The 25,396-nt window shown below is 46.1% G+C and overlaps 1 protein-coding gene across 4 annotated transcripts in view; it reads right to left on the minus strand.

The window, feature by feature from the left end:
* PROM1 (prominin 1) overlaps positions 1-23,861 on the minus strand; it is a 94,718-nt gene extending 70,857 nt beyond the window's left edge. For all 4 annotated transcript variants that reach the window (XM_073805087.1, XM_073805086.1, XM_033856880.2 and 1 more), the window contains exons 1-2: positions 23,587-23,861; positions 17,328-17,777 (exon numbers count right to left, since the gene is read on the minus strand). In XM_073805087.1, the coding sequence (XP_073661188.1) occupies positions 17,328-17,550 (223 nt within the window). In that variant the 5' untranslated portion in view covers positions 17,551-17,777; positions 23,587-23,861. The remainder of the gene's footprint in view (positions 1-17,327; positions 17,778-23,586) is intronic.
* Between the last annotated feature and the right edge of the window lie 1,535 nt (positions 23,862-25,396).

Raw genomic sequence — 25,396 nt, forward strand, 5'->3', positions numbered from 1 at the left:
GAACCCGTGTCCCCTGCATCAGCAGGCGGACTCTCAACCACTGCGCCACCAGGGAAGCCCTCACCTCACCTTCTTTATTAAGCTCTAAAGGGGGTGGGGTTGGGAAATCAAAGACTTCTTACAAACTAAAACAAGATCCCAAATCATCATTATTGTTGAACCTTAAAAGCCCAGCCATTCCAATGGTACACTAAACATCAGACAAAATCTGATTTCTCTCCAGCTCTAAGTTCTTAATTTAGCCTGGTCTTTAAATGTACAACCTATTATTTTAAGTCTCATTTATCATAATAAAAAAATGACTAGACCTTCAAGCACAGTCAGTTCTAGATAATCTGCATACACAGGAGACCAGTGGGTTTGAAACCAGATGATCTAAATATCTTTTTGTTTTTCTTCTAGGTCATAACTTTATGCTTACATTCTATATGGGGATATAGGGTGACTTTAGCTATATAAAAACAATAACAAAAGAATCTTTGCCCAGGGAAAAAAAATCTGAAAACCAGCCTTTGTTCTTTGGGTGGAGAATGGACCCTTTTTAAAATTTCTGTTTATGACCCTTTGTAAAATTTTTGTTCCTGTATATTTCATATGAACATATTCTACCTGTAAAATGGATACAAATAAAAGTATGTCTGTTGTGCTTGCAATGCATGACAGGACCAAAAATGATAAACTACTCACTTACATTGTCAACCATAGCATGTTCAGTCAACAAGGCTCCTGCTGTCCTCCAAGTACCAGGAACCCAATTGGCAACAACGAAGCAGACACCACCTCCCTCCCAGCCAACCATTTCCCTTGCCCTCCTTCTTGCTTCCCTGTCCTGCCAGCTCCCATTTGGCTGTACGGTCTGAAATGAGCAAGCTTCCTGTCTCTGGGTCTTAGGCTTTTCATCTATAAAATGGAAGTATGAAATCGGATGATTATTTCTGACCAGACGATCGTCCCTAAATGACAAGTTCCCTAACACCAATGGCCTAATGCCAATTCGCAGTAAAGAGATTAGGCAAAGGGTTTCTGTATAGAGAGCTGCTGACACGAAATCAATATTAAAAAGAGTGACTCTGCTACCTAATTAGGCAGAAGGCATTTGACAGACATTTGACAAACTCCTCAAAAAGGAAACAGATGGGAAAACAATCAACTTCACTAGTGATCAGAAATATATATGAAAGTAATGAGACACAATTAATTCAACCTTAAAAAATTCCCGACACATTACTGGTGGTGGCATAAACCATTTCAGGACCTTCTGGTAAATTGATAATTCTTTCCAAAACTTTGAGAATGATATTTTTGACTATTGACTCCATTTGGGGAAAAGAATTCTAAATGTCTGAATAAGCCTAGTGAAAAATTGGAAATAAAAATACGGAGGGATGAGTTAGTTTCCATGTGATTCCACCCATTTTCTCCATGAAGTATGAGGTCACTGGCTGACGGAGGAGGGTTCAGAGTAGAAATTTGAGAAACAGAAGAGAAAGTATGCAAATAGGAAGGGCATTTACTCTGTCAGGAGTGTGGTGTGTTTGTAGATCTGTGGATATACATTTAAAGCAAGTCCTGTCGGCACAGTTGCAACGTTCTCTAGAAGCAGTTAGTTACTCTGATATGGTCATGAGAAGACGGAGTAACCAGAAAACGGTGCAGACAGATTTGGGATTTTGCCAGAAGAGAATCAAGACGGGAGAGGAGAGAAAGGGGAGGTTGATGACACAGCACTGTGGGTGCTCACAGAGTGAAGATGAGACGGTTCTGAGAGCATGACTGGGGGGTGCTGAGCTGGGGAAGGAAAAGCAAGGAGACGGCTTGCTGTAGTTTGTCAGGAAGGCCCCATCGGAGGAGGAAACACAGGCAGAGATTTGGAAGATATGAAGGAACTAGCCACCCACTAAGAGGATGCAGAACATCCGGCTGAAAGGCAAGGCACGTGCAAAGACGCCACTGCCAGGAAGGAGCATATAGAGAGTTTCTAGGAACTAACAGGCCAGCAGGGGCAGGGTAGGGAGGTGTGCATGAGTTTATCCATTTATGCACACACCAAATATTTAATGAGCACCTGCTACGTACGTTCTAGGCACTGTCCCAGGCTCTGGGGATACGGTATGGAAGAGGTGAACAGAATAGAGTCCCAGCCCTTAAGATATTTAGTCTGATAAACAGGATAACAAATGTTTACCAGAATACCAATAAACGTGTCACACAGAAAAACGAAACAACGTAAGGACTAGGGAGAGGGATCCTAAATTAGAGAGCGTGGCCAGAGATGGAGATGACATTTGAGCAAAGACCAAGTTACATGAGGAATAAGCCATGCAGAAGAACGGTCCAAGCAAAGAGAACAGTCAGATGCCAAGGGTGTGCAGCAGGACATCGTGTGGTGTGTTCCAGGAAGAGCGGAGAGGCAGCTGCCGTAACTACTACAGTCCTTGAGGCTACTGTGTACCCCCTTCCCCATTCTCTTCCCTAAGTTGAGGCATCTGCCTTGGTCCAGGTGACAGACAGCCTCCGCCAGGGGGAGGACAGTCCTGACAGAGAGAAGTGGACAGATTTGATACACATGCTCACAGTAGAACACGTGGATTTACCTGTAAGCAAATAGGTTCTTTAGGGAGACTTGTCTGTCCCTGTTATTGCAGGGAAGCACTCATTTCTGAAGTCAGCTGTTAATTTCAGAGTAGACGTTCATTTCTACTCTGCTTTATTTCTATTGCACAAGTTATATCTGGAATGGCTCTTTAAAGAAATGCAGTTCCTTGCAAGCTTCCCCAGTATTCAGTCACTTTACACCACAGTAGCCTTGTGGCATTCAGTGAGCACGTCACAATCAATCGCCCTCCCAGAAGCCTGCTGTCCAAATCTCATGAGGCCGAGCTTCTGGGTCAGCCAACCTCCAATAGGATTTTCAAACATAGACAACCTCCCCTTCCCAGGATATATCAATTAAATTATTAAAATATTAAATATTTTAAAACAATAATACAGGACTGATGGATTCCTGAAATAAATGCTAAAGAAATGTCAAACACAAAAAAACAATTATGTCCCCACCTTTTGGCTGCCCTTGTAGACTCTGAAGTTTCCTCCCACAGAATTAAGAAACAGAAGCTCGTCTCTCAAGCTGCTTCCTATAAACGAGACATCACTCTACTTGAAAGGATGAAGAGACTTCTTTCACCTAAGCTACTGCCCTGGGAGTCGTCTCCATCCTCTCTCTTCTAGTTTTAAATGATTCAATATTTAGGTTTTTTTTTTTTTTTTAATCCCACTCAAGAAGAACTTAGCTTTTAGGATTTTATTGTTTAATTTTTTAAAGTTTTTATTTATGTTTTATACAGTTTTAAAGGTTACTTTCCACTTACAGTTATTACAAAATATTGGCTCTATTTCCCGTGTTGTACAATACATCCTTGTAGCCCCTTACACCCAACAGTTTGGACCTCCCACTCCTCTACCCCTCTATTACCCCTCTCCCACCCTCCCCACTGGTAACCACTATGTAGTTTGTTCTCTTTAGCTGTGAGTTTGCTTCTGTTCTGTTATATTCACTAGTTTGTTGTTTTGTTTTGTTTTTTTTAGATTCTACATGTAAGTGAGATCACACAGTATTTGTCTTTCTCTGTTTGTCTTATTTCACTTAGCATAATGCCCTCCAAGTCCACCCATGTTTTAGCAAATGGCAAAGTTTCATTTTTTATGGCTAATATTCCACTGTGTATATATATACATATATGCATACACACACATATTTATACACCACATCTTCTTTATCCATTCATCTGTTGATGGACACAGGTTGCTGCCGCATCTTGGCCACTGTAAACAATGCTTCTAGGAACATTGGGGTCTATGTGCCTTTTCCAATCAGTGTTTTATTTTTTAGGATTTTAAATTTTTATTCCTATTCTACCTAGGCTTACTGGGATACGTATAACATAAATAAGAAGGAAGAAAAAAGAAAAGGAAGCCCAGGGACACAAGGTGAAACTCCTTAGCTCCATGCAGGTGGAGGCCATCTGACTCGTGGTTCCATCCCCCAAAGCAGGCACTCCACATGCACTTGGCATTTGTGGAAAAGGAACATAGGAAGCAAGAGGCACACCTGTGTCCTACACCTGTGCCTGAAGGGGGAGCCACTGTTCTAAAATCTCCCAGGAGCCACCCAGAAGCGTTCAGTCCAATTGCTCAGGAAAAACTTCAACTAGAAGGAATATTTTATTCCACGTGCTCTCACTGAAAGGAAACTCTGAGATGTGATTAACCACCTCTACAATACCCTAATGGTAGCTGAAGGGATATATTTCGTTGCACAATCACAGAAAGCAAGGAGGGGAGAGGCATGGGAAGACTCGCCAGGAATCACTCCAGGTGTGCCGCCCACATAGCTCGGGACAAAGCCCAGGCGGATGGCAGAGTAGTACACAGGGGAAGATGGGTAATGTTTTAAATAAGTAGACTCTAACAACTCATACTGACTCTTTGTCATTCATGCCTTTTCAAAACAGTAAAATTTTCTCAATTCCTCAATTGGTTTTAGCCAAAGTAGGTAAAGGGGGAAATCAAAACTGAAATTATAAATACCAGAAATTAAAAATGAGAACCCCGCATTTCAGGATAAATGCATTTATTAAAAAATAAGAATAAGGGGCTTTCCCGGTGGTCCAGTGGTAAAGAATCTGCCTTCTAATGCAGGGGACGCGGGTAATATCCCTGGTCTGGGAACTAAGATCCCACATGCCGCGGGGCAACTAAGCCCGCGCACCACAACTACTGAGCCCACGCGCCTCAACTAGAGAGAGAAAACCCGCACACCACAACTAGAGAAAGCCCTCATGCAGCAATGAAGACCCAACGCAGTCAAAAATAAATAAGTAAATAGATAAAATAAATTTTAAAAATAATAAATTCTTTTTAATTTAAAAAAAGTGAGAGGGACTTCCCTGGTGGCGCAGTGGTTAAGAATCTGCCTGCCAATGTTGGGGACACGGGTTCAAGTCCTGGTCCGGGAAGATCCCACATGCTGCGAGCAGCTAAGCCCCTGCACCACAACTACTGAGCCTGCGCTCTAGAGCCCATGAGTCACAACTACTGAAGCCCGCACGCCTAGAGCCCGTGCTCTGCAACAAGAGAAGCCACCACAATGAGAAGCCTGCGCACCACAACGAAGAGTAGCCCCTGGTGGCCGCAACAAGAGAAAGCCTGCGCGCAGCAACAAAGACCCAATGCAGCCCAAAGAAATAAATTAAAAAAAAAAAAAAAAAGCGAGAAAAAATGTTATTTGCTTTGTATGTATGTATATTGCTTTTATATTAAAAATAAATGTAGTTTTATTTTAATAAATAATGAGCAAGAAACCAATGTATACAATCGGACTCATTTGCTGATTCAGATTTTTTTTTTAATATTTATTTATTTTATTTATTTATTTAGGCTGCGCTGGGTCTTAGCTACAGCACATGGGATCCTTTAGTTGCGGCATGTGGACTTCTTAGTTGTGGCATGCGGACACAGTTCCTGCATGTGGGATCTAGTTCCCCGACCAGGGATCGAACCAGGGCCTCTGCATTGGGAGCATGGAGTCTTACCCACTGGACCACCAGGGAAGTCCCTTGATGATTCAGATTTAATCCAATACTTATTCCTTCTCTGTTCAGGTATCCCCAGAAGCCCTTGTCACCTTTAGTCTGAATCACACAAGATGTTCCTCACGTCACAGCTATTTCTCGCCCTTGAGCTTTTCATAGATATTTAATTACTGTTAAATTTGGTAATCTTGTTGGCTAAAGAATTATAAACTTGAGTTTTCCCATGCAAGTAAAAAAAGCAGCAATCTTGGTAATAAAGTTTAAGTTTCTGAAATATAAATAGCTGTCGCAAAGTGAATACACTTTGAATTCTACAGGAAAAAGTGAAGCCACCCACTGCAACTCACCGAGATAGTTGTATAAGCTGAAGTGTACAAAGTGAAGTATTAGGATTTGAAGAAAGCGGAGATAAATTAACAGCTGACAATAAAGAAACAAAAAAAAATTCAAAAATCTGACAGTAAGGGAAATTCTAGAAAAAAAAATTAAAAGCAGAGCAACATGCTCTTTCAGAAGGGCTCACTGCCCTGCAGGTTTTACTGTATGATAGTTCGGTGATATCATCGTGACACTAGTATTTCAAGAAAGTACACATAGCAAATGTTCAACCTTTGTTAAGTAAATAGAGAAAGAAATTTGTAGTGGTTAGGGGAGAAAGTACAATAGTTTTAAAAGTTCAAAAATACCAAAACAAAAGCAAGAGATTATGAAGGATCTCCAATGTGCCAGGCACTACTGGCATCAATAAGTGTACAATCTAAGACAGCAAACTATTAAAAGGCAGTGTTAAACACGCAACAGTAAAAGTGTATAAATGACACAGATAGCACAGACAAAATGATGCGATGAGAGCCACCAGATCTCCAGAATAGGTACCACATGAAGAAACTTTTAAAGAAACAAAGGGAGTTTGCCAAAAGGCAAGTGGAAGGAAGAAAGCAACAGAATGAGGTGTTTGATCTCTAGGGGGTTAGGTCCTCAGGTCAAGCAGGAAATGCAGTGAACAGAAAGCAGGCAAAAAAGAATTATTCATGGAAGTCCCTTAAATCTCTTGTCTCAAGCAAGCAGTGACAACTTTTAAGCTCTGACAGAGGAGGTGGCTTCACACTACATAATGCAGTTGTACAACAGTAGAAAGAAATATTTGGACTATTCAAGTTATTTCTCTCTTTTTTACTCTTCAGCACATCGAGTTGAATCTTCATGAATTAAAGGCTAGGACAGTGTGACTATTCAAACGTACAGTGGAGGCTGTGGGAGGTAAACCCCACTTTGCAGCTGATCAGATGACCCAGCCATCAACTCCTTTCCTCAGAGAACATGGCTGTATACCAGCCCTCACCATGAAGTCACCATCACCACCTCTGTTGGGTACCCTTGGACCTCTGTAAACATCAGTTCACCTGTTCACTTCCGGGGTGGATTAGTGTGCTAGAGCTGTTACCCCAAATGGCTTAAACAACAGAAATTTATTGTCTCACAGTTCTGGGGGCCGGAAGTTCAAAATCGGTGTGAAAGGTGCTCCCCTGAAGACTCTAGGAGAGGATGTGTCCTAGATCTCTCCTGGCCTCCGGTACTTTCTTACTTGTGGCAGCATGACTCCAATCTTCACGTGGCATCCTCCCTGTGTCCAGATCTGTCTCCAAATTTCCCCTTTTATAAGGACACTAGTCCAAGTGGATTAGGAGCCCACTCTACCCCAGTCTAACCTCAACTTAACTAATTGCATCTACAACAAGCCTACCCCCAAAGAAGTTCACATTCTGCAGTACTGGGTGTTAGAACTTCAACATATGAATTTCAGGGGGAAACAATTCAACCCATAATACTGGGTTTGCTCCCAAGCTTCTTTCTGCCTCCTTATCTATAATAAGTAATTAAATATTATACAAATGTGTAATTAAATATTACACAAACGGAGGAAATATGAACATAAAAAGAATGAGCATTGAAAACTAAGTCTAATGTTCTATAAAGACTTAGAAAAGGCCAGTCCATTGGATGAAGTACATGTGAGAAAGCTGTAAAAGTCTGGGGAGAAAAAAATCAAACTAAAAATCCAGAGCTCTGGGCTTCCCTGGTGGTGCAGTGGTTGAGAGTCCGCCTGCCGATGCAGGGAACACGGGTTCGTGCCCCGGTCCGGGAAGATCCCACATGCCGCGGAGCGGCTGGGCCCGTGAGCCATGGCCGCTGAGCCTGCGCGTCCAGAGCCTGTGCTCCGCAACGGGAGAGGCCACAACAGTGAGAGGCCCGCGTACCGCAAAAAAAAAAAAAAAAAAAATCCAGAGCTCTGAACTCTGTTTTGCTTCACTTCAAAGAAATCAAAATAAAGAACCAAAAATTATAGAGAATGCATCATGGGTGCTATTTATATCAATTATATATCTAATTGATGTTAAACTTCAAACAACTCATAGTAAAAAAATGTAAGCCTTGGCCGTACATCAAAAGATTGGTGAACGAATGTTTTATGTTCCTTGCTTTTAAATTTTATTTTAGGCAACACACTTACAGGTACAGAAATGAAGAGATGTCCACAATAAAATGTTAAGTGAGCAAGTCAAGTTACAAAATATGTGAAGAATTCCATACTACTGTGTTCTACCAGGTATAACAAATCTACACTATTAACAATCAGGAGAGGGTTATCCTTGGGATGAGTTGGGGACGGTAACCAGGAAACAAAGAGGGCTCTTCTGGGGGCCTGTTCTTTTTCTTGATCTGGGGCCTAGTTGCACAGATGTGTGCAGTTTATGAAAAGCCATCATGCTGTAGGTTTAGGTGCACTTTTCTGTATGCATAAAATTTTTTTTAATATTTTTAAATTAAAAAAATAGGAAATTCTGATTTAGTAGGTAGGGCCCAAGAATCTGCATTTGTAACAAACTCCCATGTGATGCCTGATGCTTTTGGTCCAAAGGCCACACCTGGAGTAACACTGAGCTAGGTCACTAGTGCCCAAGTGTACATGAGAATTTCCAGAAACAGCAGACAATGCATACCCCACTCCCCACCCCTCCACTGCCTCCTTCCTGTAGCTTTGATTGGGGTTACAGGTTTACTGAGTGATGCCCACTTTCCACTGTCTGCTGAACCCCATGCACACATTGGTCTGACATTCCAGAGCCTGTCTGCCATCTGCCCACAAGCTACTCCCCAAGTTCACGGTCTGACAACCTCCCGGACATGCAGGTCTCTGGCCTCACTGCTCACCAGGCCACATCCTACAAGCTCCTGTCTCAACTTGCATCACTCAGGCCTCTGCTTGTGCACCTGGAATGCTCTCCTCTGCTTCCTGAACTCTTCCACACCCGTAAAGTTCAGTTCAAATGTTCCTTCCTCTAGGAAGTCTTCTGCAATTTCCCCATCATGACTAATCCCTCCTCTCGACAGCCATGAGCACACTATTCATGCCGGACAGTCAGCATGGACCAGCCCTCCTGCATCATAGCTGACTGTGGAGGTGGAGGTCTCTGTGCTCAAGGTCAGCCTTTTGAGAGCAGGGGAACCCAGTCGACACCATCTCTGCCAAACAGCAACAGGTCTAGCTCACTACATACTTATAGGATGGAAATTCAAGAACTTGGAATCAGACAAGTCAGCTTTGAATCTGGTTCCATAATTTTTCAGAAATATGACCTTGGACACATCACTTAATATCTCTGAGCTATTCTCTGGAAGAACTAAAGAAGTGTGTAATAGGTGTCATGGGCTGAATGGTTGCCCCCCAAAAGATATGTCCAAGTCCTGACCCCGGGAATCTATGAATGTGACCTTATTTGGAAAAAGGGTCTTTGAAGATATAATTAAGTTAAGGATCTCGAGATAAGATCATACTGGATATAGGATGGGCTCTAAATCCAGTGACAGATGCCTTTATAAAAGAAAACAAAGGGAGATGTGAGCCAGAGACACAGAAGGCAGATGTGAAGATGGGCAGAGATTGGAATGATGCAGCCACAAGCCAAGGAACACCTGGAGACACCAGAAGCTGGAGGAAGCAAGGAAGGATTCTCCTCTAGAGCCTTCAGCCTCCCTCAGTGCCAATATCTTGATTTTCTGGTTCTCAGAACTATGACAGAATAAATTTCTGATGTTTTCAGCCACTCAGTTTGTGATGATTTGTTACAGCATCCCTAAGAAACCAGTGCGGTGGGAGTCACATAAATACTTGCTCTTCTGTCCATGTGATCATCAAGACGTAAGATGAATTTAAAAGCTTATAATGAATATGGGTTTTATACATTCATATTTTACTTAACACTTATATAGCACTTAGTTTATCAGACAAGGTCCTCGTTGCTTTATAAATATTATTTAAATATTATGATGATCCCCAATATTATAATTATCTTCATTTTACAGAGGGAAAACTCAGGAACAGAGAGTTTAAGTCACTTGCCCGAGGTCACAAAGCTTGTCAACATAGAAGCCAGGAATCACACCCAGGCAGAGGCTCCAGAGTGCAGGCTCATCACTACCACTCAAGTGTTGGACTCATTTCCGAATCTAGACCCCAGCCAAGCAGAGGGCACGTGGCAAGCCTGCCTCAGGCCACCCCTCCTGTAATGTCCCTCCTGCTGTATGCTTCTGCCCCAGCATTGCCCCATCCAGACCACACTGGACAGCTGCTTCTCCAAGTGTACATTTTGGAACTTCCATCCAGTAGACAGCAATGTCTAATACCACATGGGCTTCATCCAGCAGCTGCTGGGGTGGCCTCTCTTTATTTACATTCATACTTAATCTCTCATTTCCTGCATGTATTTGAAGACCTCAAAAAGGACATCATCACTGGAGACCAGGAAGCTTTCCTTCTTGTGTCTTTCACGGCACTGGCGCATGTTTATTTTCCAGAAGGGCACAGCCTACCTCTACTGCTCACTTACGGGAAGGCAGGGGCACGTTTCAGTACTTTGTGGACAAGTTTATGAAAATACAGTCAACAGGACTCATTTTTCAGTTTAGCACTGGAAGCTGTACTATGAAGCAGAAGACACATCAGATGGATTAAAGGAGTGCCTGTTACAGTCTCCAGACACGCCCCCTTCCAGGGAGCACAAGGGGAGACAAGCCCAGGCGTGGGCATCACAGGGCTCTGGGTCAAACCTTGGCTTGGTCCCTTAGCCATCAGTGTGTGTGACTGTGGAACACTCCCTTAGCTTCCCTGAGTCTCACTTCCCTTATCAGCAAAATACAAGTGGCAACTATGAGCCTGGACAATCAACCCAGCCTGCCTGAATTCAAACCCTGGCTCTGCCCCTGGCTAGTTCTGTGACCCTGGTCAAGTCAGTTAGCTCTCTGAACCCCAGCTTCCTCTTCTGTAAAACAAGATTAATAGCCCCAAGCTCACAGAGTTGCTGAGTTGTTCCAATCTCTGAGAGCCGGCACACACCAGCTGTTTGCTGTTCTAATTGTTCGGATGCATAGCGATGACAGCCGTAGACTGCCCAGCACAGTGAGTGACACTGGGGAGACAGGATCAACTAATGTTAGTCCTTTCCCTCCATGACCTTATTTATGTCCAGGCCCATTGCCAACCTGAGTCACGTGATGTAAAGAAGACAAGTGCTGGCTCCGTCTGATTAAGGAAGAACACACAGGTGCTGGATATAATAAAACATCCTAATTCTAGGTGGACATTGGCACAGACACACCTATTGGACTGTCCGTCCAACAACCCCTTTTCTGGAAACCACCTCCCTGCCTGTGATGCCACAGGGCCAGCAGTGCCTCACAGTGCCAGGCTCACAGCACCCGGCCCAGGCATGAGGTGTGACTGTAGCCACGGTTACCTGAAGGGCCCGTGGTTGGCGACTGCCCCCGGGCAGAACTAGAACTGAGACTTGGGACAAAAAGAGAGAGAATGCCCAGCCACTCGCTCTCCAGGAAGCTGGCCTGAAACCTATGACGTTGGCAGCCTAGCTCTCCACCAGGAGGATTACAGGATGGGAGAACCCAGAAAGGGGGATGGGAAGGAGGAGGAATGAAGAGGCCATGGGGCAGAGAGGGGCCAAGATGGGAGCCAGGTCGAGTCCCTGCTGGCTTGATCCCCTCCCCAACCCCCTTGAGCGTCATGAAGTAACCCGGAGTCCTCATGATAAACCTCTTTTTTTAAAAGTTTTTTTTATTGAAGCATTGTTGATTTACAATGTTGTGTTAGTTTCTGGTGTAGAGCAAAGTGATTCAGTTATACATACATACACACAGACACACACACACACACACACGTATATATAAAAGAATATATACATATATTCTTTTCATATTCTTTTCTATTATGGTTTATTACAAGATATTGAATATAGTTCCCTGTGCTATACCGTAGGACCTTGTTGTTGATAAACCCCTTTTCTGATTGCCTTTGCTGCTAGGTTTCTGTTACCTGCAACAGAAGGACTCTCAGTTAATATCACATCCTGGTGGCATCTCAAAGTCTGAGGAAACCAAGCTTAACTCTTCCCTCTTCCCCACTTCTACCACTTCCCCAGCTCCGCCCCCAGACCCACCAACTCCCGGGATCAAATCAAATTAGCAGAAAATGTTGTACAAATAGGTCAACCATCCTAAAATCTAATTTAAAAATATGCCAAAACAGAGTGGAAAATGATTTTAGAAATTTTCTATAGCAATAAAAGCAGGGCTTCCCTGGTGGCACAGTGGTTACGAATCCACCTGCCAATGCAGTGGACGCGGGTTCGAGCCCTGGTCCGGGAATATCTCACATGTCGCGGAGCAACTAAGCCCGTGCGCCACAACCACTGAGCCTGCACTCTAGAGCCCGCAAGCTATAACTACTGAGCCTGCGTGCCACAGCCACTGAAGCCTGTGTGCCTAGAGCCCACGTGCCACAACTACTGAAGCCTGTGTGCCTAGAGCCCATGCTCTGCAACAAGAGAAGCCACCGCAGTGAGAAGCCCGTGCACCGCAACGAAGAGTAGCCCCCACCCGCCACAACTAGAGAAAGCCCGCACACAGCAACAAAGACCCAACGCAGCCAAAAATAAATAAAATAAATAAATTTATAAAAAAATAAAAGCTGAGGAGACCTTTTTTTCACTTGTTCCATTAAAAAGGCTCGGACCTGGGTCGTGATTTATGCCAAATTCATCATAGACACCCCACATTGGAAAAGGCACTGCTCACCATTCACACCAGATAATCTTCTGCAATGTACGCTTTCAATGTGCAAAAATTACTATTTTTCATGGTAACTCACAATCATTTTAAAAGCAGTATGATAAAATAAAAAGGAAATCAATTACCCACAAAGTAAGCTGTAGAACACAGGGAAAATAGTCCTGGAGACGGGGGTTCTCAATCTGCCAGTGGCTAGTTGTGTGCTTTGAACATGTAATCTTGTCCTGACTTAGTTTTCCAATCTGTAAAGGGGGATGTAATAAATAGAAATAAGACCGCCATCTACCTCCATCATCTACCTCTCAAAGTTGCTGGGAGATTCAAATGAGCTAACACTTTGCACAGGGTGCCTTACAGCAGATGCTGGGGAGAGGAGGAGAGAACAGAGAAGAAACAAGAACCCACGAGATGCAGATATATTTGTGGGAGTAAAGACTACTTGGTAAAGTAGCGCTACATCCCAATCCTGGCTTCTAGAGCCAGTTCTGCTGCTGTGGGGCTTGCTGGGGAGACACAACCCACTTACCTTCAAAAGCAACACAGTCGCTTCTTACAAGGCAACCCCATGTAGTGTTGCTGAGGAAGCAGCAGCAAGGACATTGTAAAGATCCCTCCTGGAGACACCTTTTCTTTCCTATATCCCTCGAGACACCAATTTCGGCGTCAAATTTGGTCAATTCTTCCTCTTGAGTAATGATACTAAGAGCAGCCACGTTTACTGAGGATTTTTCTCTGTGCCTTTCAGGCATGGTTTTAAACATCGTCTTTACATGCATCATTTTATTTAAGCCTCACAGATAAAAGCTATAGAGTGGGTTATGATTAGAGTCACATTACATCTATGAGAGCAGAGGCTCTGAAAATTAAGTTGGCCTAGATCACCTTGCAGGTAATAGGCAAGAGCTAGGACTTAAACCAAGTCTTTTGGACACAGAATGGACTCTGCCTCTGTTTCCCCCATTACTTTTGCCTCAACCCACATGAGTTCATTATTACCACCCTCTGGACCACTGCAGGAACCTCACCCTCCCTGTGACCTATCCTATCAGCTGCTGTCAGATTCTTTTCCCAAAACCCAAGTCCACTACCACACTGGCTCATAGCACCCAGCAAGGTGCACCACAGAAGGCAGTGCTTTCAATAATGCTTGTCAAGTGAATGAAACTTGTGCTCATGCTGCCTTAGCTTCCTTCCCGCTACAGAACTCTCTGGCCTGCCAGTCAGGGTCCTCCAGCTCTGGCTCCCCAACCCTGGCAGACTTACTCCACGAATACGCACTTCACAGGTCCACCATGAACCACGGTCTCCTCCACTCCACGGACATGCCGTTTCCTCTGCCTGGAATGCTCTTTCCCCAGCTCCCCCCATGGCCCCCCACCCCCGCCACATACACACACACATCCTGCCCTCAACACCCTTTCTAGGTTAATGCATGGACAGACGATTCCCCCCTAATGTAAGCCATCACTGTCTTCTTAGTGAGCCAAGCCCAGGACACCACATCTCCCTTGCAGTTTCAGATCGGGGCAGGATTTATGAAATACCCACCAGGTACTAGAGCACACTCTGCCGAGCTGTAGTTACCTGTCTGCCTGGTCTAATCTAAGCTAATCTTTTCTTCTATCCAGGAATAGGCCTTTGTCTCAAGCCACAGCTAAACAAAACCTTTCCATCTTGTATTTACCAGGATGGGCTTCTCTTTAGAGAGTTCCAAATGCAAAACTGGGTATTCCATTTTGGTTGGAAACAGGATGTAAATGTGGAAAACTCCCCAATGATAGCATGAAAAGAAGGAGCCGAGGCTCCAGGGCCGTCCCTTCTTCTTCTGTTCCTGCACCGGGACTGTGCACTCAAAACTTCTCTCTCACATGAAAGAACAGACCTGTGGGATATTATCTTCTGTGAAGATGTTACTCCACAGAGGACTCATCCTGAAGTCACCTGCTTTGGTTGATGTATTTAGTTAAGCTAATACATATAAATCTATCTCTTTCTCTCTCTCTCTCTCTCTCTCTCTCTCTTGCATCTTCAATTATCAAGACATCGGCCTCTGTTTTGGTGCTCATGAAATGCAGTGGCCCCAAAGTTCACAGCAGCACTACTTACAAAAGCCAAGACCTGGAAGCAACCTAAATGTCCATTGACAGATGAATGGATAAAGAAGATGTGGTACATATATACAATGGAATATTACTCAGCCATTAAAAAGAATGAAACAATGCCACTTGCAGCAACATGGATGGACCTAGAGATTATACTAAGTGACATAAGCCAGACAGAGAATGACAAATATCATATGATATCACTTACATGTGGGCTCAAAAAAAGAAAAAAGATACAAATGAACTTATTTACAAAACAGAAATAGACCCACAGACATAGAAAACAAACTTATGGTTACCTAAGGGGAAAGGGGAGGGGAGGGATAAATTAGGAGGATGGGATTAACAGATGCACATTACTATGCATAAAATAGATAACCAACATGGACCTACTGTATAGCGTAGGGAACTATACTCCATATTTTGTAATAACCTATATGGGAAAAGAATATATATATATATGTATAACTGAATCACTGTGATGTATACCTGAAACCAACAGGACATTGTAAATCAACTATACTTCAATTTTTTTAAAAAAAGTCACGTGCCAAGGGGAAAAAAAAAAACACGAAAAAGATGATTGCCTCATAGTGTCCTTTATGTTGCAAAGCACCTCTTGAGCACTTTGAGGCTATTACGAAACCTAGTAACTGGGTGAAAGAATATGAATAATGGGATGGTGGAAGAAAACCAACACACCAAGACGTCACCTGCTAAATTCAGTATTATATTCTCTTAGCAACCTGACAATTTTTTCTGAAAGGGGTAGTGCTGGTCTGTTTCTGGAAATTTCTTTCTCCGAAGTAGTAAGTATTGACGAAGGTCAAGGGACAAGCAAGGCTAACACCCTCAGATTACATTAGGATTTAAATTCTAGACTAATCATGATGTTGGAGGTGAAAACCCTAGAATGCATCGGAAGCAGGATGTCTTTTAACCTGATCATTTGAATGAAGACCTTTAAAGATACTGTTTTCCCTTGTGAAACAAGTGTGAGGAAGCCTTCATATGAAATCTAGAGGGAGAAAAATAAAACGACATATGGAAAGAGATTACAGGATTAATTACATGATCTGCCTTAGAATGACACAGGAGACTTCACAATCTTTTTAAAGAAGTCACTGTAAATTCGTATTAAACAACTGAATTCTATGCTTTTTACATAAAAAGACAAAGAAACCAAGACTAAAAACACTAGTAGGTGTTTATTTATTCAATTATATTTACATCAAGTCCAAAAGTAAACAAAAAGATATTGAGAATAGTGAATTTGTATTCAACATGAATAAATAAACTCAGTTTGTTTTCTACTTCTGTCCTTTGGATTTCCAAATTTAGTCTTTTAAGCAGCGACATAAACAGTAAGCAGTACTTGTTCAGGACTCTCTTCTGTGACAGTAGGGCTCAGGGAGATTTACTTCATTGAATCGAAATTTAAACTAACAAAAAATTGAAAACTACACTTCAGACTGTTTCAATTGCTTAATCTGAGACAAATAAATGTAAAAAATTCTATGTAAATATATATTAAGAAAATCTGTAAACTGCCCGTAATACAAACAGGTGCTGAAGTTCACTAAATACATTCTCTCTCTCTCTCTCTCTCTCTCACACACACACAAATAATCTGCTTATGAACGATGGCTGGCCAGCTAAGGAAGATGATAAAGATTACTACAAATTTTATAATGTTTAGTAGTCAATGATAATATTCAAATCTTTGTAGTTTAAAGAACAAGCTTAAGCTAGATCTAACATTACATCAATAAAAATTTAGACTGCCAAACCTTAATAGCAGACAATTCCCACAGACCATTTGAATTTTCATAATCCCACTCCTGAAAACACATACCCCGAAGACTTCCGAGTACAGATGAGCCACAGTGGTGAGGCCAGAGAGTACGCACACAAAACAACAGCACGATGCCATGAATGTTCCCTCCTGGCTTCACACTCAAACTCTTAGACCTGAAGCAAACAAGTTACCCAGGTAACAGGTATGGTCTGCCCTGGCCTTACCCTAAGCAGTGTCAAAACTGCATTTTGCGGTGGGTGGAGGAGAGTTAAATTTGTAACTTTCAATGGCCATGAGAGGTCATTATTAACTTCTCGTTTGATGACAGAGAATTTGCATTTTTACCCTAACTTCCACCTTTGGTATGAACTTGAGAACAATTCAATACTCTAACCAAAAAACAAAACAAAACAAAACAAAAGAAGAGGGGAAGAAGGATAAAGAATTGGAAAAACAACATGGCAACACAGTTTGCTTTCATTTTCTTATCATCACATTCCTAACAACCTATTTATTTTTCTTAACTTCTGGCTAAATACTTTCTGCTCCTGTGCAATTCAATCACTTTGAATCTCATACTTTAATATACGGAATATATTCTGCACTGATCGTGTTGTCATTAACAAACAATATTGTGTGTGCGCCCGTGAGTATGTTTGGAGACACACTGTATCTTGTCCCGCCACTGGCACTTACCTTCAGGGAAGGCATTCGGCTGCACCATGTGGAGGAAGATGTGCACAATTTGAAAGAGGATGCCAGTAGGTCCAGCTTCATAAGAATCTCTGGTCTCATAGCTCGTTGGAGGAAATTCAAATTCCAAACCATCAGGAATGTATGCGGATGATGGCGGCGGCCCCTCTGACATGGTGTCCCCATAAAGCCCCAGCAGCAGCAGGAAGCGGAGGAGAAGGGCCATAGCTAGCAAGATGCCCCAAACATGAGGCAGAACTGGGGACCTCCCTCTTCAGAGGTTCTGGAAGCCTTGGGGAAGACAGGAGTGCGTTTCTGTGCAGTAGAGGCGTGGCGAGGTCTGAGTCTGCGGAATCCTTGGCTTTCTGGCTGGGTTGGCATGCGGTGAAGGGTGGCAGAGAACCTTCTCGGCTGTGGGGGGGGGGGGACGGTCAGTCGATCAAAGCACCATCCCTGGCAGGGAGAGAAGGGGCGGGGTCACTAATGCCTGCAGCCCGCCTGCACCGGCAGCTCCCCTGGAGGAGAGGCTGCAAGGCTTTAGAGCAAGCCCTCAGCCTAATCCGCGGCGGAGGAAGCAAACACAGAGCCTGCTTCAGAGCACAGGGGCAGGAAAGCTGGAAGGTTCCATGCTAGGGGCCAGACCCAGAAATACCAGCTAGTGTAACGAGTGTGTGGTCTTGGAAACTGACATTCATTAAGCACTTACCACATTCCAGACACGTTCTACATGCTTTGCAGGTAGAACCTCGGTTAAGGCATTATCCCATTTTACAGAAGAGGAAACTGACTCCGAATTCCAGCAACTTGCCCGAGGCCATGGTTGATTCATGGTGGGGTAGAATCCAAACCCAGTAGTTTGCTTTCAAAGCCCAAGTTTGGACTCTCCCAACTCCAAGACACTCTCCCTACAGAACCCTCCCTTTCAGTCAGAGAAGCAGAGGCCCCCAGCAATAGATGAGATGCTTAACTTTCCTCCAATTTTGGGTTATCCTCCCCATTTCTGGAGATATGTCTTACTCCACCTTTTATTTTATTAATGTGCTCACTGATCTCATTTCATCCCATCTTCACTCACCCCCAGCCCAAACTAGACAAGCATGGCCTCAAGGGCAGGGAACAAGCTCTTTAAGGCCGGGTGACATTGGTTTCTAACACGCTCATCAGGTAGCCCTGATGGAAATCTCTGTCCCAAGTCACCACCTGGATGACTCGGGGTCCAGGCGATGAGAAGCAGATCAGAGCGAGACTCTCGCCCTCCCCTGGGGAAAGGGAGAAAGATCAGGAACCTAAAATCGGCTACCAGCCCAGTGTCTAGTGAGGGCAGCGTGGACCTGTCCTCCTCGAGTTTCTCTCCCCAGAACTGAACACAAGGCAGGCATACAGTTGGCTATCAGTAAGAGCTGCTGAATATAAAACCAAATAAGCCAAAACAGCTGCTTTGCGTGTACCACTGCAACAGGCTAGATGAATCAAAAACAACGGGGATACTCTGCTTGCCCATTCTTTTCTGGGGTCAGGAACACCCTGATTTTCTTTCCTACATCAGATACACACTCAGGAACTTTCAAAATAAAGACAGGGTGCTCCTGAAACACACAATGCAAGATGGAGGCGAGGGACTACCAAGAAAGTGACACACTGCACAAAAGGCTAGAGGACCCGCTACCTATATTCCACCAAGTTGAAGAGAGCTCCACACAAGAGGTAGGATTTAATGAGCTATTTGAATGAAGACGTTCATTCATATCAGGTCCCCTTAGATACTGCCTCATCTTCTAAGCCTCATAACCACTCCTATTACTTCTGCACAGGTCTGCCAATGGAATGACCCTCGACTCTCCCATTATCAAATCATGGGCTACTCAGATCCCCAGTGACACCTAGTGCCGACCTCATGGAACCCCTAGCTTCCAGGTCCATCTCACCCACAGACACAGACGCACCAGGACCCTGGTGACTGTCTCCAAAGGGCAATCCCTGCCAGGCATGGCTGCTGCCAACAACCTGTCCTCAGGCTCTGAAGTGCTCTAGCCTTTCACTGGTTCTACCAGGAATCAGCACCCTGCTCAGACTTCAAGTCTTTTCCAGAGAGAACAGATAAGAAGGAAACAAAGCAAGTTGGCTTTTGCAAGATTTCTCTCTGAAGCCTGCAGGGCTGCACAGGGCAGGAGGAAGATGCGAAAGAAGAGGCGGTGTGTGGTTATTCAGGTAGAATAGGACCGTGCTGCTTCAGGCAGGCAGGTGGGCATGCACACACACGTCACACACACCATGCATGCGCTCACAATGACACACAACTCACAGAGACGAAACACACACCAGGAACGTACACTCCACACACTGACACACACAGGCACACACCACATTCACATCTTATCTTATCTGTTAAAGGGCAGGCAGGAGCACAGCAGCTGACGGATTAGAGGCTCAGCTGCTAAGAAAGGCTGACTTCCTGGTAATGCCACCAAGCCTCAGCTGAGGACAGAGAGAAACACAGCGGGAGGGAAATGGCAGAAGGCCCCCGGGAGAGCTATGAATAAACAGACTTCCAGACATCCTCAGTGAAGAAGCAGGGGAAAAGAAATCCCAACGGAAATGCAAAGATGGGGTGTTCCACTGAGTTAGGGCAGCACCTGAGCGGCACGTGCATCTTGCTCCAGAGGGTAGGTCCCTCTTAAAGTTTAGACCACTTTTAGGAATATCTCACTACTTATGAAGCACTAGACAATGGATAAAAGTCAAGGCAAAAAGGAAGACGTTTTCATCTCAGTCTGAATCGTTGTTCCAAAAAAGAAGGTCTGGGTACTTCCCTGGGAAAGCACACGAGGTAGCAAGAGCCACTGAGAGCAGCTCAGGGAACTGCCAGCAGAAAACACAAGACGGCTCTCGACCCAACAGCCGCATCAGCGTAAAACGGAGTCTGTGTTTCAAATGAAATTATAGGACCTCAGTTCTGGAGATGTGGCCCATTAATCTGCATTTTTAACATGCTCCCCTGGTGACAGATTCTTAGACAACTAAGGTTTGAGAGCCAGCACTGTTCCTGAGTTCCCTCCTGGCTAATCCATGCCGCTTTCCAAAGACACCTCCATCTTCCCAAGCACAACTGCAGAACAGACGTGAGGCAAAAGCACCCAAACGCCCTTCTTGTATCGCATTGAACTGATCTAGCCCAACAGCTTGGTGGGGTCCCCGACTTCCTCATCTTCTGCGTACCCTTGGAGTCTGGCGCGCAGCAGGCACTCAGTAAGGATGGCTGACATCAAACGGTCGCAGGTAGAGAGAAGACTGACACAAAATGGTCGTGTTGACCTATTTCAGAATTGGTCAAGCACCTGTTTATGAGCAGTCTTCAGCCCACGGGAGGGAGGTGTTGGATTGCTTGTAGCTGTTTCCTCCAACCCAGGGAGCAGACTGTCCCCTCACCGGATTCATCCATGGCGGAACAACTGGTCTACCACTCTGGGGTGGGGGGGCATACTTTCAGCTGCAATCCTCGACTTAGCAGGCTTTGGAAATCGCTCCTTTGGGGCCTCTCTCCTCAAACAGGCACTAGACTAATCGCTAAGGTAGATTCACCATTTTCTGGTTTATGGGATGAAGATTCCTGGATTCCATCCAAATACACTGAGTTCAAACTGGGAAAGGGACCCAAGAACACGAATTTTAAGCAAATACCTCACATGATTCTGAGCCTGGGGTCCAGAGATCGGCACTTCCATGAACACTGGTTTAAAAGCAAATACGATGACCATCCAGCTTCATTTCTTCTCTACTTTTTCTTTTTGATGGAATTTTTGAAGGAATTTCTTTTAAAAGGATCTGTGTAGGTGTCATCTAGGGTTTTTGGTGGGTGGGAGGGCGGGTGGGAGCTGCCCAACTTCTGAGCCCACCTTTGTGAGTTCAGGGGGTGGCAGCCCTGCCTCCCATGGTGAGGCCAGCTGAGGTGCCCAAACTGAGCCCAGGCTCAGCCAATCAGATGCTTACTCCTGGGCTTGTGCATGAGACACACTGAGGCAGAGGCAGTTTCCACTTCATCCTAGCAATGATGGAAACATGCCAGCAGCCACAGCCGGAGTCTAATGGTGGCAGCCATGGCCGTACACCCATCAGGGGTCCTGTTGCATGTCCTGAGTCCCACTCCTCCGGGCTCCCAAGCCTGGCTAGCCAGCCTTTCTGTCACTTCGCTAAGCCACCCAGTATCCAGTCCCTTTTTTGCTAAAATTACCCAGAATTGGCTTCTGTCATTTTTAACAATGCATCCTGACCTTGATCAAATCTCAGAGCGAACTCCTGCCCCTGCAAAACTGCTTTCCTTCATATTTTAAAGTCCCAACGAAAAAATATTTGGTTTAAAGTTTTATTATTTTCGACCTATCCTTTGATGCACTTTGCTTCACCTTACTAGATACACAGAAATAGTCCAGGGTGGAACTCATAAGGAAGTTCATTAAAAAATTATGGGATACATTAAGAAAACAAAACTAAACTAAAGGGCACTGCTGCAGCGACCAGAGCCCTGGCTTTCGAGACTGGGAGTCTCTAGCCCCGCTGATGAGCTCTGTGACAGCAGTTGCTTACAATCTCCACGCTTTCCTTTTTGCTAGTCTGTAAAATGGTGTTTTAAATAGTGTGGGAGGGTTGGAAATAGAATAGGTACGACGCCTGGCACACACACGGCTGGCCGTCGATTGAGGGTCTGGACTGCCCCTGCGAACGGCAATATTCTCAACTCGGCCGCCAGGCTCACCCTGACAGGCAGAACAGCTTCCAGAACATTGAAGGAGGAAACTCACAAAAGAGTGAGAAAAGCCTAAGTAGTAACTCCACACACATTGAATAATAGGAAGTTGCTACTATTCAAGTCTTTCGAAAACGGCAATTTCATACGGTCCAAGCAACCAAAGAACAGCAGCTGTTTGGGTCTCCAGAGGGTCTCTGTTGGGATGGGGGGAGGGGACGTTCAAGGACCTCAATCACACCTGCTTGTGTTAACAAAGATCAGCCTCCTCTCTCAGAAACCCGGGAAAACCTTCCTCCAGCCCGGGCAGGAGCAAGGTCAGCAGCCGCCGCGGGCTACAGGCGCAACCTGTTGCTACAGAAAGCTGGTGGCGCCGCTCCCCCAGCCTTCCCCTCCAACCCACCGCCAGGCCGGGGCCGCTCTTGCCCTCGCTCCCTCCGCGCAGGAACCTCTCTCCGGCTGCGGGACAAAGGATAGGCGGCAAGGCGGGCGCGGGAAACCAGGAGACTCGAGGAATCCGCCGTCGCCCTGGGGGAGGGGGTTGCCGGAGTAACTTGGCTGCCGCGAGAGAGTCGGCGCCGGTTCCCCGCCGAGGCGCGGATTGGCGTGGACTGGGGTCGCCGTCCTAAGCCGTGTGCCCCAGGGCCCCCTGGTCGCATCCCCCGCCGCTCTCGGCGAGGGCTTTCGAGGAAACTGACCTCGGGCCCCAGACTCTCCCGCACCGCGAAACTCCTCCTCTGTCCACGCTTCCCTTTGTTGTCCTGGCCGGCGCCTTACCCAGCGGGGTGCGCCTCCATCACCCAGTTCTCCATCAGGCAATCGCCAAAGGTCCCCGTGCTGTGCACCCAAAGCAGACCGGGGGATGCATCAAGCCAGGGGTGCGTGAGCTGCCAGATGGGCAAGGCGATAAGGCCTCCCATGGCACCCTCAGAGCCCCCCTCCTGTGATGGTCGGTTGCACCGCGTACTTCTTTTAGCAAACCAGAGGAAGGTGACCCCTTTCCATACCCAGCTGGGGAAGGTCAGTGTCCCGCACCCCTCGTTCCACTCCCCAGGACTCCCCTCACCCCCGAACAGTTCCCAAGCCCCGGACCAACCTCGCCTCGTCCGCCGCCCTCTCAGAGAACGAGCCGGTAGCCTCGGGGTCTGGGGTCCCACTCGCGTTACCACCGCCTGCTCGCGCCCCGGAACCTGGCCACAGCCGCCAGCTCCCCTCCAGTGGGCGGAAATAAGACCCACGACGCAGCCCGCAAAGTTTGCGTGCGTCTGCGCCCTGCCCGGAACTCTCGCAGGGTCCACCTCGCCGGCCCTGCAGCCCCTCTGGTTCCCCCGACGCTCCCGGGCTCGCACCACCTGCCGCGGCCCGGGGAGGGGGTGCCGAGGGTTGGGAGGAGAAGGGAGCAGAGCAAGCCCCTCCATTCCCCATTCCCCGCCCCCAGCTTTCTGGAAAGGGGTGCACTCAGCCCCCGGGTCGGGACCGCAGACACCTTCCGAGCTCTGGCGTGAGGACGCGGCTACTCACCGTGCGCCCGGTCCAGCTACCGGTCAGCCCTCGCCGCCGCTGCCGCCCCCCTCTTTCCTCCCAGCCCTGCTCGCCCGGCCCCCGCTCATGAATGATTTATGACTCGGCTTCGGGGACCACCGGGATGGCTTCCGGAGAGGCCGCTCCGCTGTCCCGCTGCCCCGCGCGCCGGCCAGACCCCGGGACGGGGCGGGTCCGGAAAGGCGCCTGCCTTCGAGGCGCGCCGGAGAGGCCCAGGGTACCCTTGGGGACCTGTTGCGGCCTCCGCAGCTCCCGGGCGGGACTCGCAGATGAGGCTGCCGCAATGCACTGCTTCCAGAAATGTACTCACCCGCGCGCGGCGGGAGAGCTGAGCGTGCAGCCAGGTGGCGGGTGGGGACTGGCTCGGTACTTTAGAGATAGCTAATCCTGGAGTTCGGCCCGCGCGCTCCCGGTTGGACCAGCTGAGCAGCTTCGCCACGATACCCCGGGGCACACACTGGGACCTAGCTGCAACCATTTCCTGAGGCTAGAGCCCCGCTCAACCGAGCACGTCCCTCCCACAGGACCCACGCCTCCTTGAGGCAGGCTGAGCGGTTTAGTTGGAACGCCGCTCCTCTTCTAAAAACTTCGCATCTCTCTGGTTCCACCTCAGACCTGCCTTGGTTGACTCCCTCTACCGCTTTAGACGCTTCTATTGCCAGTTTCCAAGACTTAAAAAAAAAATTACTCAAATAAAACAAAACCCCAATCATTTGGTTCCTTAGCGTGTACCAATCGTAATGCTAGTGGCTGGAGCTCTAAAACCGGCAAAAAGCAGCCCTTGCTCCCATGTACGTACACAGGCATCTGCTATGGCTCCAAGCACACGGAGCTTTCATTACTCGTTTCATATCGGTCTCTTTGCTGTGCGTTGCCTGCCATCCCCTCAAGCTGAGGGGTGGGGACCTTCTGCCAGAAGCAACCACTCCATCTTCTAACTGTGCTCACGTCACTCCTCACTCACTACTTCCTATCTTGAGTGGAGAGTACTCTCTGGTAAGAAAAATAAGACTAATGGAAGAAAAGCACCTTCCGGACGGTGTTTAGCATACAGTAGGTGTTTAATGTTTGTGATATGGATGGATTGATGGATTCATGGAAGGATGGACAGACTGACAATTGAATGATGGACAGGAAGGTTAATTCAACAGCTCTTTCACTTACCCCAGAATCTAGCATAAAACAGGTGCTCGAAAGAGCATTATTTTTGTTTGATTGAAATTTAAACTGATCTTGAATGTGCATATTTCCTGGATAAATGCTAGTTCAGGAAACTTCTGAAAACTGCACTATAGGCATGCAAAGTTAGATGGTGCCCTGAGACATCTAATCAGGCCTGCTGTTTCTCCGTCTGAAAGTGGTCAGGGCCTCTGCTTGAACACCTCCAGAGGCCCCAGCACTTCTGCTCAAGGGCAGCCCTCTCTGGGTGGGGCCCAGAGGGGAGTTCTTCCCTCCTGAGGGCAGCCAGCTCTGCCCTGCCTCAAATTTTGGCTCTGTCCCTTTTCATCACTGTGACTTCGTCTGCTTAATCTCACTGAGCCTGTTTCCTTGTCTGCAAAGTAAAAATAATTATGCCTCAGGAAGCTCATTTTTACTCCTAATAATGATGATGATGATGATGATAATAATAATGACAACAGTAACAGTGGTGATAGCTAAAACTTAATGAATGCTCACTACAAATGAGGCAGTATGCCAAGTGCTTTGTGTGCATTATTTCATGTAATCTTAGCAACAACAACAGCATAGTATTATCTCCATCTTAGAGATAAGGCTAGGGGCTTCCCTG

This window comes from Tursiops truncatus, chromosome 5 (genome assembly GCF_011762595.2).
Source record: "Tursiops truncatus isolate mTurTru1 chromosome 5, mTurTru1.mat.Y, whole genome shotgun sequence".
Lineage (NCBI taxonomy): Eukaryota > Metazoa > Chordata > Mammalia > Artiodactyla > Delphinidae > Tursiops > Tursiops truncatus.